Source organism: Megascapheus bottae, chromosome 30 (genome assembly GCF_031878675.1).
Source record: "Megascapheus bottae isolate mThoBot1 chromosome 30, mThoBot2.hap1, whole genome shotgun sequence".
Lineage (NCBI taxonomy): Eukaryota > Metazoa > Chordata > Mammalia > Rodentia > Geomyidae > Megascapheus > Megascapheus bottae.
The window spans coordinates 11,944,900-11,963,827 of NC_143538.1; the positions used below are offsets into that span (position 1 = coordinate 11,944,900).

Below are 18,928 nucleotides of genomic sequence, written 5' to 3' on the forward strand. Positions count from 1 at the left end.
CTGTGGTTGGGTCAAATGTTCTCCCGATGCCAGAGACTGGTTTACAGGATTGTGGGAGTCTTGCATTTCCTGTTAGATCTTTTGCCTTTGTACTCTATTTATTATTAATTGGACAGTTAAAATATCCAGTTCTTGTTGTAAGTTCTGTTTTTTCATTTCTGCTGGTTTTTCCTTCATGTGTGATGGCACTTGGTTAGTGGGTGCATGTAATACTTACAGCCATTATAGCTTTCCCACGATCTGACATCTTACCGGTGTATAATGTCAATTTTAATTTTTTTTCTAACGGTTTTTGAGTTAAAGTTTATTTTGTCAGTTAAAGTTGATTTTGTCTATATGTCAGTATGGCCACAGTTTCTTCCCTTACAACTAGTCTATGCCGTTTATCTTTCCTCTCCTGTGAGGAAAGATTATAGTTTTGAATCCAATATGTACTTGGAGCCAGTTTATAATCTTTCATAATTTTATAATCTTTCTTAGAAGAATGGCTACCATTCTTCTGATTTCAGTCCTTTTTATTATACAAATTAATCCATTTACATGTAGTATAATAATTCTAAAGAAGGCTTTAGTAAGTCGTTTAGCTTTTCCCTCCAATTTTTCTCCTTTTACCATTGCTCTTTTCAGTTCATAAATATTAAATATACCAACTTTTTTTGCTTTTCTAATCTCTTTGAATTCTTTTCTATTTTTCCTAAGGATTATAATTAATATTAGTATATAATGACTTAGTTCAAACCGATACAAGTTTCTCCTTATCATTCCTTTGTGTGTTACTATACAAAACACATCCTTACTACCTTTATACACCTTGCAAGTTCATAGAGATCGCTTTTTCAATTGTCTTTAAAATAAGACATCAGAGGAAAGGTGGGGTAAAACTACATTTGTGTTGTCTTTTATACTTTAGTAGTAATTTCATTGGTGCTTCTGTTTTATCTTGTTGGTCCTAATTGTCTAGTGTCTTTTTATCTTATCCTTTACTAGCTCATGTACCGTCAGTTTCTTAGCAATGGATTCTCATAGTTTATACTTATCTAGAATTGGCTTAATTTTTTCTTCTTTTTTTTAAGGGATAGTCTTTCTAGATATATAAAATACAGTCTAGATAGATACTAGACTAATTGGCTAGTAGACTTTCTTTTCTTCAGGATTTAAGCATTTATCACATTGATTTCTGGTCACTGGCATCTATTGCTTCAATTTCATTGTAGATCTCTTCTGTAGCTTTAGTTTTATTTATTTTTCTTCCCACCTGCTTTCAAATTTTTTTGGCTTTGGGCATTTTGAGTATCATATATCTAGGTGTAGATTCTTTGAATGTAATCTTTCTTATAGTTCAATGAGCTTCTTGGTGTGTTGATGAACAGGTTTCACCAAATATAGGGAATTTCAAACCATTATTTCTTTGACTATTAGTTCTTTTTATGTGTGTTTTATTTTGTTTCAGAGATAGCATCTCAGCCCAGGAAAGTCTGCTTTGTTTTTCTTTTTTTGTCAGTCCTAGGGCCTGAACTCAGGACCTGGGCTCTGTCCCTGAGCTTCTTTTGCTCAAGGCTAGCACTCTAGCACTCTACCACAGCACCACTTCCAGCTTTTTCTCTGTGTGTGGTACTGAGGAATCAAACCAAGGGGTTCATGCATGCTGGCGAGCTCTCTACCACTAAGCCACTTCCCCATCCAGGAAAGTCTTAAAACTCTAATCCTCCTTCCCCTGCATCCTTAAGTGCAAGATTACAGAGGTACGACTGCCAGTGTTAGGTTTCGTTATTTATTCTACAATGATAGTGGGGCTTGTCCAAGAGCGGGAGCCATGGGTGGGGAAGGGCAAAAAGAGGGGATACTATAGAGAGAAGAGGATTGAAGGGATATATTATGTATGATATGTAATATATATTCTTGTTCAGTCACTTTAAGGCTTCACAAATGGGGAGTGAGAAGATGCAATAATATTTGGCATTATTTCACTCGGCATGATGAGTGCCCAATCAGTCTGTGTGCAGTTGGCACATTGTTGAATTTCTTGTATGTATGTATCATAATTTCTTTATCCTATTGGTTCTTGGACACCTCAGCTGACTCCACAGTGTAGCCTGGCCTCAAGTCAAGGATTTCCTAATTTTTGCATCTCGGGAGTAGCTCTGAATACAGGTGTGGGCGCCCTGCAGCTGGCCCCAGCTCTCTGCTGTACACTTTGTAACTGTGCTCATTGTTTTTCGAAATATTTTCCGCTACCAGACAGCCATGAGATTTTGCAATGGCCTGTGGCGATGACTTCTTCTTTTTCCTCTGCCTCCTTCTCCTCCTTCTCCTCCTCCTCCTTCCTCCTCCTCTTCCTCCTCTTCCTCCTCTTCCTCCTCTTCCTCCTCCTCCTCCTCTTCCTCTTCCTCCTCCTCCTCCTCTTTCTTAACAAATGCCCCTAAGGTGAGGGAAAAAAAAATCTGTGTTCATTTGGCAACATTTGGAGTCAGGACAACTAATGGTCCGGCGTGTTTATGGCTTTTGTCTGTGAGCAAAGCTTACTCGAGGTGACTTTCCAAGAAAGTTGTCTTAATTGAGGAGTCTTAACACAACTTGCAAGCCACCACTAATTAGATTCTGCTTGCCATCTGTCAGAAGTACCTGACGGCGCCCAGTAAGATGTACGTTCAGAACAGACGACAGCTGAGAGGAGGAGCGGCTCTGTTCTAAGAGCTGTAGTTTCCCAATCCGGAGCCCGTGACCTACCAAAGGCATTGCAGTATTACTCAAAGGATAGTTCTTCTTGTGGACTAAGGATTGGCATTTTATAAGCACATTTTATTTTTATGAAATTTACTTGTGGATTCTTCTTCTTGTGGGGGGATGAGGAAGAAGGAAAGCAGACACGTTCTATAAAATAATTTTATCTGTGCCGTATTGTTTTGACAAGGGTTCATTCTGGTGGAGAGGTAGGGGAATCGTATTAACTATGCATAGGTTTTGCTTTCACCATTACACAGCTGCAAGATCAAAGATGATGTTTTCTGATCCATGAAACCTCACTTCTGAGGTTTTGCAGATTTGGTTTTGCAGATTGCTAAAATGTCTCCCTGAGTAAAAAGGGCACAGCAAAGCTATTTGTGATTAAAAAAAAAACCCTCTGATTTTTTCCTCAGATCTCAGTGGGAATAAGCTAAAGTGAAATAACTTAAAACTTTGAATGCCATATATATGCGTATTTCTTTTTGAGGAAGCTAGCTGGCGTGCTGCAAAGGACGGAACTTACTTCTGCATCAGTTAAGAAGCTGCAGCATCTGAGCACCTGAGGAAGTACTAAGATGACCATTGTTCAGTCGTGCCTGTCCTAAACACAACGTAACACACACTAGTGGAGCACATTTGTTTAGGACATTAGAAAATACTTCCTTCGGCGTTGTTTTATTTGGGATAATAATATGTTATGCAGCGTTTTCTGTGGGCCTGATCCTGTGCTCATTTCTAGAGCCTCAGAGGTAGGCGAGGTGTTCTTTTGTCTTCAAAGGGATTTTCTTTGGGGTGGGAAAAGGCTCATAAGAATGTAAAGATAATTTCTGTGCCAGAGATCTTAAGTTACTTGAACAGAAATTAAATACCTGTGTCTCTATTCATTTTCTTTGTCAGAGCTTTTTTCTTACTCTGTTTCTAAGCACGGGTTTCTGGGAGGTAATTCTTAACTATAGGTAACAATTTCTCGTTACACTCCGGGTCATTGTTTTGCTGGATATAAAGCTTTCATCTCCCATTTCCATTACTTAAGAATCACATTCAATACCTTAAATATCCCTTTTCAATTTTCTCCTGAAGCATCGGCAACCAAAAGGAGTTGACATTTTCCCTTCTGAAGTCACATTCTTTTTTTTGTAGTACTTGTGTTTCTTCTTTACCATATGAAATCTTTGTGGAGGTGAATTCTCAATAGTTGCTCTGATAAAAAAAAACAAGGTAATATGAATATCAAGGGTCAGTGGGGAACAGATGACTTCCAAATTGATGACAAGGTTTGAAATATTAGGCAGCAACCAAGAGTAATTTGAAATAATTTATTTAATAAATAGAAACATTACATATAAAATATATAATAGAACATGTGATATGCATATTATAACATCTAAATAGATAAATATATTTATTTTAGCTAAGAGTCTCTATGTAATATTTCTTAGAAGCTATATTTACCATTAGCTAATAATATGTGGACCTCTGCCTTAATGCACATAGCAATATTTTTCATTATTACAAAGGTGACATATAGAGCTTCATAACAATACCAAATACCTAGGAAAATTGATCATCAATGATGAATTCTGATTAATTAAAACTATCATAATTTGTATGTTAAAAAATATCTTTGGGATTTCAAGAAAGATCGAAGGACTTACAAGAGAAAGAAAATTAGGCTGACATAAGACAGCTCCATAACAATGTCCTGGCAAAGAAACCATGAAACATAATATTTGTATTTATCTATGCAGTACTTCAACTATCAGATGTATTTATTCTTTGAGCATTTTCCTGTAGTTAAATTACATTCTTGCATTACCTAGTACCTAATGAGTGTCTTTTTTTTCCTTTAAAATCCAGGAACAGTATTAGATTTTATCTTGGTATGGGCTGTGCTGAATCAATATTATGAGCTACAGTAATATATTATTTTGATGTGATTTGAATAGTTTGATTATGACCTCCAAGTTTTCTTCACATGTTGAATTTGTGTTCTAATCCTTGGTTATGCTTTTTTTTCATGAACTACTGTGATCTGTATGCCAGGTATTCTTTGCTTATTTTCAATATTTATCACTGACTTAAATCCCTTTCAACTTGTTGGTTCCTTTATTAAAAGAAAGTCTTTTCATTTCACGTTATTTTCTCTCGAGGCATCCGTTTTTCTTGTTTATTAACTCTGGTGTTGTGTCTGAGACCAGATGCCATTTACAAAAATGATTATTTTTGTTTGCTTTGGAATAGGTGTTGCTTTGGATTTATTTATTTTGTATTTATTTACTTGGAAGTTCTGGGGTTTGAGTTTAGGGCCTTTCGCTTGCTAGGCAGGTGCACTACCCCCTGAATCGTGGTCCCGCTTTGGATTTGGTTTATGAAAGAAGTGATAAGAGTGAAAGGTCACAGAGGACTTAGAAAGGACACTCCTAGAGGGAGAATTTAGGCCAGGCCAGCAGGGAGACAGAAGGTGGAGCTGGACCCATGGGGTAGAATAGAAAGCGGGAAGTCCCAGGAATGCTCACAAGCCAGGAGAGACCCTTTCTGGAATCAGGAGACAGGGAGAGGCGCTCAGGACAGGTAGATCCAGAGGCTGCAGGCAGAGAGGGGGACTGGAGCCAGGAGTCCTCTGCCTCCACAGAGGCGTGCATCCAGATTCTCTGGGGATCTGGTTTCAGCGCAGACAAGGACGGAACCCTTGCTGTTTCTAGGTCTGTCCAGGAGACCTAGACATGTGAGCATGCACCCACACACGCCCACACACCTATTTTTACTTATCCATCGGTATATACAAAATGGTGAGTTCATGCCAACAAGGCACCTCTGTTTCTAATGTCCCCAGCCAGCGCCTCTGTGACTTCTTTCTGTCACCCGGAGAGTGGTAGGTCATGAAGATTCATGAATGATTTGCTGGTTTTCTCATTTTTAGAATGCACGTCGTGTGGTTTCCGAATGGCTTGCCCTGAATTGCATCGCATTGTCCTTCTGTGAGAGAACACGCACGTGCACACACACACACACACACACACACATGCATGCACACACGCACACGTAAAATATGCTCCAGTTTAGAGCTAAAATTTTATGTGAAGACGGGGTCAGTTCTTATTTCCTCAGCGGGTTATTGTTGTTGTTGTTGTTATTGTTGTTCATACTTGTCATAGAGCTTGAGTTCATTTGTAAATGTTTTTAACCTATTTGGACTCTCTGCATATGTCTCTAAGCCTTGACTGTATTTATTTATTTATGCGCGGGAGCCAGTGAAACACTGCAAAGATTGCCTTGAAAGTATGCAAAGCGGTCTGTGTATGAAGTGCCACTTGCCTCGTCTCTCTACCCTCTTCTCCCTGCCCGCCTCTTTTGTTTGTTTTTCAGTCTGTTAACCTGCTTTTCGTGAATGAATAAATCACTCATAGATTTATTTTTCTCAAATGATTTGGCGCGTACATGCTTTCTGTCTTCTTCTTCCTCACCTACGCTTCGACCTACCTAGCTATACATTCTGAAAAGTATCTCTCCATATCAGCTCCAGGATGTTGTGTGTGTGTGTGTGTGTGTGTGTGTGTGTGTGTGTGTACGTGTACCAAGTGGTTCCATGATACTTCTTTTTGTCCACTATTTCCCTACAGGTACATCTACTTCTTTAAGCTCATGTGACAAAGCTAGGAAGATCTTACCTCAAAAACAACAACAGAAAAATGAGGTTGTAGTTCAAGTGGTAGAGCATTTTCTTAGCGTGCAAGAGGTTCTGACTTCAATCCCCAGTACTACGAAAAATAAAAGTCAACTTTGTGCAGTTTCTCTAACAAAGGTGACATTGGAACTTGAGTGTTTTCCCCAGGTATGTCCTCCGGTTTGGATGGCCAGGCCTCTGGGAATCTATTTCAGGTTTTCTAAAGGGTGAGGAACAGCTGGCTTTCGTCTCTTTTCTTCCTCTTCTCTCCATTTTTGAATCGGAGCATTTCATTTGCCAAAAATACCCTGAACATAATAATCTGTCCTTGGCAACCCTGGTTGTTTTGCGTTATAGAAAAACCATGGCCTTAAAAACGAAGCTATTTTTTAAAAAAATATTTTCCCTTCTCTCTTTTTTCCCCCCTTGTCCAGCTGAGCAGAGTTTATTTAGGAAGCTCTGGACCAGTGTCTGGCCAATGGTATCTCATGTGGCGCTGTCTGTCCTTGAAGCTTTCATATTCTTCTTTACCTCAGTAGATATTCTTGGCTCACGAACCCTCACCGCCTCCCTCCCACCATGTGCTGTGAATGGCGAAACCATTTGTTCAGTCTCAAACACGCGGCCTCTCTGTGCACTGTAGAGCTTGCTCTGCTGGGATCTCTGATGTTACCTAGCCTTCCATCATTCATTCAGCATGGTGAACGCCATCTCTTTATGTGTCAGACATGAATGGATGGAAAAGTTTTGAATCAACCTGTGTCCTGGTTGCAGTTGTGTCAATCCTCCTTGAAGAGGTGACTCCATTTTTCCTCCTTCCTGTCCTAACTTGTGGTCTATGCTTGTGATTCAGGGATCCTGGCAGCTCATGTTCTGGTTGTTGACTTTCTCCATGACTCACTGTTTTTCTGTGTCTCTAGAGAACCTTATTCTTAGAAGAAAAATAAGTTATAGTTAATATTGAAAGGATGACGTCTCTTTTGAAGCTGAGCATGGCAGCAGATACTGAAATCCTGGCACTCAGAAAGCTAAGGTTGATGGTACTGAGATTTCCCTGGAAGGGCAGCTGCCATTCCTTTGTCTACACAGACTGTGGGCACTGTTAACATAAAATACCAAGTGGATTTGGGGCCTGGATGCAAATGCATTGGTTTTAAGAGGGAAAACACCCCAGTTGGGTGTCATGGATGTGTTCTTTGTGGCTGAAGCCACTGGGGACTCACACTGGCAAGACTCCATCTTAAAGCGCTGATGACCCAACCAGACTGCAGTCTGGCCTGGTTTCTAGCTACACACGTTGGAAGTTAGTCAGATCTGCCGCCTTCTGGGCAGCTGGCACCGGTGCCAGTTGGGCAGGAGTGAGAAGGGGAGTAAGAGTTTGGTTTTGCCTTGTCAAGAGTGTTGCTGACTCAAGCCACATGCTCCCACGTGTGTGTCATTGGCTTACTCTTTGTTCCTTGCAGCCACAGGTGCTCGCTGAGAGGGGAGGACTTGAACCGACAGTGGCTGTCTCCCAGAGCCCATCTCCAGCCCACGATTTACCACACCAAAGGACTCCTGTACTACTTGACCAGTGTTGGCCGGAAACCCGTGGTGAGTCGTCTCCTTCCGTCTCCTCACGCCTGCCTGCCTCCGCTCACCCTCCAGGGGGAAGATAGCATTCTGTCTAGGCCCTAGCACCTGGTGGAATACTTCTAAGCATCCACATTGTGACTAGTGTGTCTGTTGCAACAGATTTGGTTTAAATCACAACAGAAGCCAGTGGGTGAGATGACTGATCTTGGGTCACCCAGCCTAAAAGGCATTGCAAGAGTTGGGCTTCAGTGTTTTGATACCCTGCAACCTAGCCGTTCTTCCTTCCTTCTCAGAGAGGTACATTGCGGGTTCCGAACCTATCTGGAAACTCAAAAGTTTCTCCGGGACTCATGGAATCCGGAACAGGTGCGAGGTACATACGTACAGCTTATTGCAGCAAAAGGACACAGAGTCAGTTCCAAAGCACATGGGGCAAGCCCAATGACCAGGCAGTCAGGCTCCGCCAGAGGTCAAACTAATGACCTTGGGAGATCTCTCACACATGGCTGAGAGCACCAGCCTCCTGGAGTGGCCAAGTACTTAGCCAAAGAAAGGCATTGTTACCCAGGAAAGCAGGCCAGGGACTTACAGGCCAACTCCCAGAAGCCAGAAGAAGGGCAGAGCTTTCTTTGCACCCGGCAAGGTTTGGATATCCCAGACTCGCTGAGTCAACCCTTTCTAGCAGGGAGGGCTAGGCGTGTTTTTATCCCCGGAGAATTCTGGTTCTACACTGGGTGAAATGTAGAGTGAGGCTGGGTTGGCCCTTTCATCTTCATCCCAGAAGGCACCGTAGTCCCTGCTGTCAGGCTTTTAGGGGCAAGGTAGTTTTGTACGTGGTACCTGCCTCATGGCTGAAACTTGGAAAAGGCTCTCTGCCTGAGTGGGAAACAGGAGGAGAAAGATTCAGAAAGAAAGATCTCTCTGTCTTGTGCACATTTACACACACACACACACACACACACACACACACACACACACACACACACACAGAGGCATTAAACCCACAACAAAGCAGGATTCCTTTCTGCTCTGACAGTCTCTAATTGAAGAACAGAACATTTATTTTCAAGCGTGACAGGTGAAAGGCTTGTTTAAAAATATAAATAAACATTAATTAGCTATAAACACGACAGCCACAGACTTCTTTCCCGCTGGGACCATCTGAGAGGTGGGTGAGAACCCGCCGAGTGCTAAACGTGACACAGTGTTACAAAGCTTTCTAATGGGCTCAGTGCTGCCGCTTTGCTCACCTGCCAGGCTCCACGTGAACAGCTGGAGAGGAGCCATTCCCGCCCACAAGTGTGGGCCCGTCCTCCCCTCGAAGTCCTCCTGCCTGTAGAGATGGACTCTTGGGCTTTGTGGTTAGAGACGAATGATGGCTCTGCCTAGTCGCTGACTCTTACGCACATGTGTCTGAGGGATGGGGAAATGGCCGTAGGCTGTGTAGAGTAGGTGGTATCTATTCTGCATGCTGTGTAGACATTTTTCTGTGGGAAATAGATTCGTATTAACCGTCAGAACCAGGGAGAATACAGGATGCTAGAAAACAGCAGTGACTTCATATCACTGGGAATTGCTATTCAATTTATAGGCAGTAGTCACAATTGTTCCATCTGTATATCCATCCTTTGATTCTTAAGTCTATGCATCCATCAATCCATCCATCATCCATTCATCCATCCATCCATGCATGTTCCTCTCTATCCAGCCCTCTTATTTTATCCGTCATCCATCTATCCATCTGTGCATCTACCTCTGTCTACCCCTCTATTATTTTGCCCATTCATCTGTTTATCCACCATCCATCCATCCATCCATCCATCCATCCATCCATCCATCCATCTATGTGCCCCTTGATCCACTCCTCTGTCATTTTGTCCATCCGTCCATCTATTCATCCAACCTCTCTATCTACCTCTCTATCTGCCCCACTATTATTTTCTCCACCTGTCCATCTACCCATCTGCCCATTCATCTGGATACCCATCCATGTGCCCATTCATTATGTCATGTGGATGCAATCCCTGCTTTAGTGTCCCAGACACAAGGCCATTTTGTTTTGCCAGTCCTGGGCTTGAGCTCAGAGCCTGAGCACTGTCCTTGGACTTTCTCAAGGCTAGAGCTCTACCACTTGAGCCTCAGCACTACTTCTGGCTTTTTTCTATGTATGTGGTACCGAGGAATCAAACCTGGGTCTTTGTGCATGCTAGGCAAGCACTTTAACCACTAGGCCAAACTCCCGGCCCTATTTTAAAGACTGTTTTCCTTTTCACCAAGGAACCCCACAGTTTATTTTGGTAGAAAGTGGAGTTCTTCAAAGAAACTGATGTGACACAACATAGCAAAATCTGTAACAAAGGCCCTTGTGGTTTTGTTGGAATACAAATGAAGCATTATTTTTCTCTCCAGGGAGAAGGAAGGGCTAGAGAATCTCCCACAACTTTTATTCTAGCTAAGTAAGGAAATTTTTCCCCAGAAAATCTGCTGGTGCCACCAGCAGATTCCTCTTGAGTTTGTTCTTTTTTTCTTGTGAAATGGGAGTCTATGCTTAGGATCCCTGCATTGGGAAAGGAAACTTGACATTTGAGATTGAGCTGAAAACTCACAGGCATTCTTAGTGCAGTTTCCCATTTTCTTGAACTTACAATGCCTGCCTGCCTGCCTGCCTGCCTGCCTTCCTTCCTCCCTCCCTCTCTCCCTCCCTCCCTTCCTTCTTTCCTTCCTTCCTACCTTCCTCTTTCCCTCCCTCCCTTTTTCCCTCCCTCCCTCTCCCCCCCCCCCCGTTTCTTTGCCATCCACCAAGGGATGGGGCAGATACATGTATGTTTCTTTTCTTCCTCTGAAGCCCAGTGGAGTAGAACTTTTAGCTACTGATTTTATTTTATTGCCTGTCTTGAGGCTTGAACTCAGGTCCTGGGAGCTGTCCCTGAGCCCTTGTGATCAAGGACCACTTTGAGCCCCAGTGCCACTTGTGGCTTTTTCTGAGAGATTTACTGGAGATGAGAGTCTCCTGGACTTTCCTGCCTGGGTTGACTTTGAACCACAGTCCTCAGCTCTCAGCCTCCTGGGTGGCTAGGATGACAGGTGTGTGTCACCAGTGCCTGGCTTCCTGGTCTGAGGGAGAGCACGTAGCCCTGTCCCTCCTTAACCCCTCATGTCCGGGCACTCTGGAGGGGGTACAGCATGGCCCAGGCCCTCTGCTTGCTGTACTGATTCTTCGCACACTGCACCGTCTGCACCACGGCCCACAACGTGGTACCACAGGTGTCACCTTTGTCACCTTTGCTCCTCACGGTGACTGGTGCTAAAGGTGGTGGATACGGAGCGTCCTTCTGTTTGCACCTGAGGAGTGAATGGCGGGTGGCTTGACGTCCTTTCTCCTTAGGAGAAATCGGTTGTCATCTGAAAAGTTGGGATAACGTCTTCCCTAACCAGGCTTTTTGTTTTTGTTTCTATACTGAGTGCATCCAGGCATAAAAAAATTCTTAGCTCAGTGAGTAGCACGTCTCAGAAATTCAAATGAAGAGCAGACATTTAAATTATTATGAGTTACCAGAACATAGTAAATACAAAACAAGCTCATGTATTCCACTGTGTGTGTGTGTGTGTGTGTGTGGGTGTGTGTGTGTGTGTGGTTTGGAAAGCAGGGCATGATGACACATAACTGCAGTAGCACGTCACATCCTGTAACATTTTATAGCGTCTAACAAGGGGTTCTATCGCAGGCCGTGTCATCAACCACTGATTATTGGTACATTGCGCTGAATTTGATGTGTGAGTTTTCACCCCACATCAACTATTGGAGGTAACGCATAAATGAAAGCCTCTCTCTTCACACTGTGTTGGGATCGTGGCTGTTGCTGGCTCAACCTACATAAAAACCAACCTCGCGCTTTAGAAAAGAAGACAAGGAGTTTAGAAAATTCCTTTCGGGTTACAGATGTCTGTAAAATAGTGAGATGGCTGGCGTATGTATGACATTGAAATTAACATGGGGATGGCTTAGCCGGTCATAGATTTATAACAAAGTGACATCGTAGACCCTGGGTTCTGTTTGTGTTTGTTTTGTTTGGAGGACTTGGACCTGAGCCTGTTTTTACTCAAGACTACCAGCCTATCGCTGGAGCCGCAGCTCTGCTTCTGGCTTACTCTTTTGGTGGAGACGCAGTATATGTAGAAACTCTGCACAGTGCTGCACAAGCATGGAATCCCCAAGGAGCTTGGGGGGGCCGCTATCCAGGGGCCCCTGTCACATCCTCTCCCACTCTGCCTCCTTGTCTTCAGCTGCCTTTGTTTTCCTGTGGCAATGGGATAAATAATGCAGAGGTCTCGCTGCTGGAGACAGGAAGGAGACCCAGATGCGGGGAATGGAAAGCAGGGCTAGCTGAAAGCTAGCAACAGAGCAGTAAAGGCAAGCAGGGAGAGGTGAGCCAGGGGGAGCCAGGAAAGGGCTTGACATCAGCGGGTGACCTCTGTGAACCTCTTCTCCACCCCTCCCCCCGGCATTAACACACTGAAGAAGTGCAAAGGGACTGAAGGAAAATAGAGGCACTCGAGGAGGATAGCAGTGTATTGCCGAGTCAGAAACGGGAGAATTCACGTTCACAGTGCATTGAAATTACACTTATGATGTAGCGGAGGCAGGAATTCCCCAATGACAGCCCTGTAAACTCATCCAACCCCGAGGATACACTTGGCTGGTGTAAGAAACACCAAGACGTGAAGCGGGGAAATTCTGCACGCCCGTCTGCTCTCCTGTTCCCCTTTGCCCTAGGCTCCCAGAGGCCCAGCTCACTTTTGTCCGTTTTCCACGCACTTGGTGAGGCTCTCTCCAAGAGGACTGCGTGTACTCCAGTCCATTCTCAGGCCCCTAAGGTCATGGAGCCTGTTGGTTTATAAGGTCATTTACCCAGAATGGCTCTGGATAAACCAATGCAGAAACGTTGTCGCTGGATGAGGACAAACCGGGGTTCACATAGTTGGTCACAAACTTGATAGTTTTATCCTAAGTTGAATATTCTCAGCTCCAAAATGAGGACATTTAATAACATTGACTTCCTTGCTGTACTCTTTATCATAATGAAGTAATATAATGCATGTGAATTTTTAGCACACGACAGTATAATTGTGTAGGTTATATGATATACATATGTATATACACACATACATATATATATATATATATTATATTTGTTTTTTGCCAGTCCTGGCTTAGACTCAGGGCCTAAGCACTATCCTTGAGTTTTTTCAAGGCTAGAACTCTACCATCTGAGCCACAGAGTCATTTCTGGCTTTTTTTCTATCTATATGGTACCCAAGGATTCAAACCTAGGTCTTCATGCATGCCAGGCAAGCCCTCTACCACTAAGCCAAACTTTTGGCCCAGTTGTATGATATATTTTATAGTAGTCAGGGGTGTTTAAGTCTATAATGAACTACTGTGATTATCTCCCTATGAAGGGAGATACTCTGTTACATTAAAATGTTTATTTCTTATGCCACATAGCAGGTATCCAGGAGATAGGTTACAGACCGATTGACAATTGACAAATGTGCACGATGGGCCTATTTGTTCATTAAACCTGTGGATTCACACTACCTAAACTGGGGATCACTGATTTTTACCCTAGCCTAGAATTTTACTAGAAGAAAATATCAGCATACAATCTTCCATTAGAAAAAGAGAAAAGAAAAGCTTCCTCCACTGAAATAACTTGATCATTTGTCTTGTAATTGCCCCCTGCAATTTGGAGGAACACATGTTTCTGATAATTAGCAGGCATTTATTTTGGGGGATGTCATCTGAACAGTGAGAGGAACAATGTCTCCATCCCCTTCATTCTGAATCCTCAGAGCCCACGAGATCTCCTAAGGCTTATCCGTGTTCTTTCTCACAGGTGAACAGGGCTGTCATTTGTCAAGTATCTCAGCCTCAACATCCCTGGGGGTGGGGGGTGGAGAATGATAATAACAGCTATTTTCTCCAGCTGAATTCATCTAAATTCGTAAATAAGAGTAAAAAAGAAAAACCCACTCTTTTTTTTAAAACCATCGTGCATTTTTATACCTTCCCAGTATGTTGATTCAAGAGACCGTGACTCTTGCTTGTCCCGTGTTTCCACATCAGGAGTGGGAAAAAATAGATTCTTGGTTCCCAAGTCCCTTATATTCTCCACTGATGCTTTATATGTGGCCAAGAAGAGGAAGGGGAATAAACTTTCCCCAAGACAGTGAAGCTCTTCAGTGGGTAGAAGGGATCGACCCTGGAGAGCTTCTAAGGGGATGGGAGGAGGGGAAGAACTTGGGCATACTTTACCCACTGGCCTCAGCCATTAGGAGGCCGGGTCCAGCTGCTGCCACTTCAGAACTGTAGGACAAGTGACTGCTCCATCTGCCCCCCCTTTCAACCACGACTATGGAGCAGCAATCCTGGATCCTCGAGTCCAGTGGGGGTGGTCTGTCCTGGATAACTGCAGCAAAAGATCATTCCTTTCCAACCAGGGATAGGGAGAAAGCACACAGAAAATACAGAAAAACGCTGCCAAGACCTTTGCCTGGAGGAGGATGGTTGGGATAATGGAGGAGAGAGAGGTCTGTGCTCCCTGTGTGCAGAACAGAGAAAGTCATAGAGGTGAAACAGGCAGATCGACGTAGCGGTTACCTCTGGCTGGTAACAGATGATCCCCACACAAATGACGCGTCTTTGAGACGATTTGGGGTTGCGCATTTCTGGATGGATGGGGTGGTTCCTCTGGCCTGAGCACGTAGATTAGAGCCGGATAGTCATGGTATCATGAGGTCAGTGGCGGCTGAGTTTGTGGTGAGTCTCCATCTTCCAGCCTACGCCAGCTTCTAGAGGTGGCAGGAGAATAAATCCAAGTGCCTTCCTTATACCTGGCCATTCTTTTTTTTTTCTTCCTTCACGTATTTTGTTATTATAAAAGTGGCATACAGGTAAGTTGTATAAGCCAGCTAAAGAGTACGTTTCCTTTTGAACCCTGTCACCCCTTCTTTTCTCACTCCCAGCTTTTCCCTCTCATCCCCACCCACAAATTATAGCGTTCATGTTCAGGGTCACGGCCAGCAGGGACCATGGCTGTGTTGGTTCACCCTCTGTCCCTCCACTTCTTTTCCAAATGGAACCCTACTCATCCATCAGAAAGAATGATATTGTACCATTCATAAGGAAACGGAAGACGTGGGGGAAAAGTCATATTAAGTGATGTAAGCCAGACTCAGAAATACGGGTGGCCTGGTTTCCCTCATTTGTGGTAGCTAGAATATGCCTCTAAACCTACAAGTAAACACATCAGATGCTATAAAAAATGATACACTGGGACATGATAAATTATGCAGGTGTCTAGGTATTCACACACAGTAAGACTAAAGGAAGATATGCTTAGGAGAGGAACACAAAGGCACAATATGTGTGCATCTGATCCTATAAAATAATGTTTATCAAAATGAATTCCAGGGAATGGAAACAAGAGTTTGGGGTTTTTGTTTTTTTCCCTTAATGGCTGGCTTTTTTTTTCTTTTCTTTTGCCCTTGTCTGTTCTTCATATCCAACGATTTTGCCTGGCTCTGTTCAGAGTCCCAGGGTAAAGAAACACATTCTGCCTCTAGAGGGCACAGCACAGAGTCTAGTGTAAGAGTTCAATTCTTTCACCCCTTCCTCTTTTCCTCTTGCAGAACCAACACATAAAAGGAATTTACCTCCCTGAGCCATTAACAAGGTGACCTTTCTTCAACGAGTGAAGAGTGGGCAGATAGATTCTTGGCTCCGCTTCAGCAAAAGCTGTAGTACTCAGCACATGAATGAAGACCTCTGATTAATTTCCCCCCTCTCCTATAAAAATAGCATGTCCAAAATTAGGGATTTTCCTTTAGCTGAGGTCTTAGATTGCCGTCATATAGGACAAAGTTGCACCTGATCCAGAGCAAGAACAAAGGATAAACTTCCACTGGGCAGCCAGTGCGTTTGACTGCATTAGAAGCTGGAGGAGAATTACAGTGATTTACCAACTCCTCTTTTCTGTATGCTTAACCCATTGCTTTAACATAGATCTTTCCTATTGACTTTTTACATTATTTAACACCGGTATTTATATTTTTAAATGCCTTTGTTGCCACTTCCTCTCCCAGCTCTGACCCGATCTCTTTCCAGTCCCTAGGACATTTCTCTTCTCCACATTCAGCACCCTAAATCTTTGTACCCTCTCCCCGAGGAGCCCTGGGCGGTGGCTTCTGTGGGCTACAGAACATCCCCTCATGGCACACACTCAAGCCATGAGCGGGGTTGATGTGGATGTGTCTGCTTTTCTGTTGCTGCAGGTCTTCTGCGACTTCCACGGCCACTCCCAACGGAAGAACGTGTTTCTTTATGGGTGCAGCGTGAAGGAGACCTTATGGCAAGCGGGCTGCCCCGTGGGGCCCTCCAGCCTCTTGGAAGATGTCAGCTACAGGGTGAGTCCAGGGGGGATAGAGACCCCAGGTCTTATTGGAGACCCATGCGCACTGCATGGCTTTCCATGCAAGTCTTTATCTCTGAGGAAGAGTCCTAGCACCCCGTGCCTGCTCTTTAAGTACTTTTTTATGTTCTAAATAGGAATTTGGTGATTTTTACTGGAGAGCTGTAACATGAGCGGGATAATGGCTTGTGCTGCCTCCTCGCGTGGTGTTTAATAATGATGGGCTGCACCCATTGCTTTGTCTCTCTTTTCTATATGATTGGATTTTTTTTAAAGGCACTGGGGTCTGGAAGCTTGATTTTAATTCCTGGATTTATAGTTGTTAACCATGTGCGGTTAAGTCACTATCTTGATATCTCCATTATACCATCGTTTTTGTCATCTACAAAATGAAGATATTAAAGTATCGGCATTAAAACAATTCTGATATCTTCAATACTGAATTTTTAGGGGAAAAAAACCACTGCAAAGATATTAAACACTCTAGAGGGAAGTGCTGGTGACTTTAACCTGCCACCCTAGCTATTTGTAAGGACTGAGATCTGAGGATCGAACTTCAAAGTCACTTCTGGGCAGAAAACTCTGTGACTCTTCATCTCCCAAGAAATACTCTAAAACTAGGACTAGAGTTGTGATGTAAGTGGCAGAGCACTAGCCTTGAGCAATAAAAGCCAAGAGAGAGTGCCCAGGCCCTGTCTGATTACTTTTGACGATAGATAGATAGATAGATAGATAGATAGATAGATAGATAGATAATACATACATACATACATACATACATACATACTATCTCTGACAATGTAAATAATGGGAAAACACAAATGTATAAATACATGGTGGGGGGGTTCAGTGGTCAGAATTTTGTTGTTCCTACTGAGACAAATAGGAATTAAGGCAGGAGTGAAGAGAAGAAGGCTCTTCCATCTCAGGATGAGGAAAATAAGCTATCAAGCTGCAGAAAGACGCAGAGCAGGCCGTGTTTTGATATTACAGTACTCAAGTATCAAATGGCCTTTGTCACACAGTTAAAGAAGACAGAAAATGACTGTGGCAATTGCCTCTTCTCAACTGCTGCTGTGAGCCTGTTGGTTTACTGGGTATAAAATAGTTTCATCTCCTAGATTAATGATAATGTTCAAAAAGGCAAAAATCCAGTGAACTATAAAGCTTAGAAGACTTAATAGGTTCCCTGATACTGTTTTTTCCTCCACTTGTCTTTATCTGTATGCATTGTTCACCTTACCAGAGACTTTCCAATCCTTCAGGTTAATGTCAATAGAGTAATTACATGCTGTATTATATTTCACACAGACCCTACACATTTATTCAGTGTTATTAATCAACGTTTTGGGAAAGACTGATGGTTATGTTGGTCAAAATAGGTCGATGACACATGTACAAAAAATTGTCAAGTCATCATTTTAGGACTCTGGAAGTTGACCACAGGTAACTCAAAAACCATTTATTTTGCTCGATCATCATGGAAGAATAGCAAAGAGTTTGTGGCTTTCTCTATCTCAGCAGCTTCTGACTCCAAAATTCTATAGTTATCAAGACATTGGTAGTGTATTCATGAAACAGAGACAGGGAGACCCTGTCCTGGGTTGGGGAGCAAAAAAAGCAGCTTTCTCAATGCAAGGGTGGGTATGAGTGCATACACACTCTCTCATACACATTTGCAGAGAGTATTTTCAAAATAAGAAAGTAATAGGACTAAGACAATCCATCTCTAATCCCAGAATTATGAGAAAATGTATATCTTTGTATAAACTAGACCCACTAGAAGACCCAAAAAAAATCTAAAGGTATTTGAGAACTGGCCACGACTCTGAATGTCCTCTAGACCCACAGATAAATCAAGCAGAGAGAATGGAAGCATTCAGGGCTGAATCTCTGGCTACCCTGTCCTGCCACGCAAACAGAGCCAACAAGCTACACAGCCCCATTACAGTGAGGAGCAAGAAGAGAGATTTATTTAATCCAGGGAAGTGCTAGCATTTCCAAACGGCATTTAGCAGAAGCCTTCAATGTTACAGAATAAAAAACTATAGTACCAAGTTTTTTAACCTGAATTTACAGAGTTGGTTTCTCCAGACTTCATTGTTTTCAAGGTATAGCTTACCCTTGAAGAATTAATTATAAAGGAGAGAGTAGAGAAATTGGACTTAACTCAAATTTAAAGTGTTCTGCTCTTCAAAATGGAAAATGAGAAAAATGTTCAAAAATCATCCATGTGATGAAAGGCTGCTGTGTCTAGAATATATGAGGATTTTTTTTGCAAGCCAAGGAGACAAACTTTATTTTTAAATTGTGGTGTCAAGCTAGGGTTTCATCCACGCTAGACAAGACTGTACCACTGAAGTACATTCTCTGCCTCAACAAGCCTATTTAAACAAAATAAACAGAAATTACAGAGAAAGAAGGAAAAAGCAAATTGAGCAGAAGATGTAATTGGACACTTTTCCTAAGGTGATATTTAAATAAATCACATGCA

At 42.8% G+C, this 18,928-nt stretch overlaps 1 protein-coding gene across 1 annotated transcript in view; it reads left to right on the forward strand.

Moving 5' to 3' along the window:
• Agbl1 (AGBL carboxypeptidase 1) overlaps positions 1–18,928 on the forward strand; it is a 388,588-nt gene that overhangs the window by 248,884 nt on the left and 120,776 nt on the right. Inside the window, 2 exon segments of the mRNA XM_090321447.1 lie at positions 7,852–7,981; positions 16,298–16,429. Of these exon segments, the coding sequence (XP_090177573.1) occupies positions 7,852–7,981; positions 16,298–16,429 (262 nt within the window).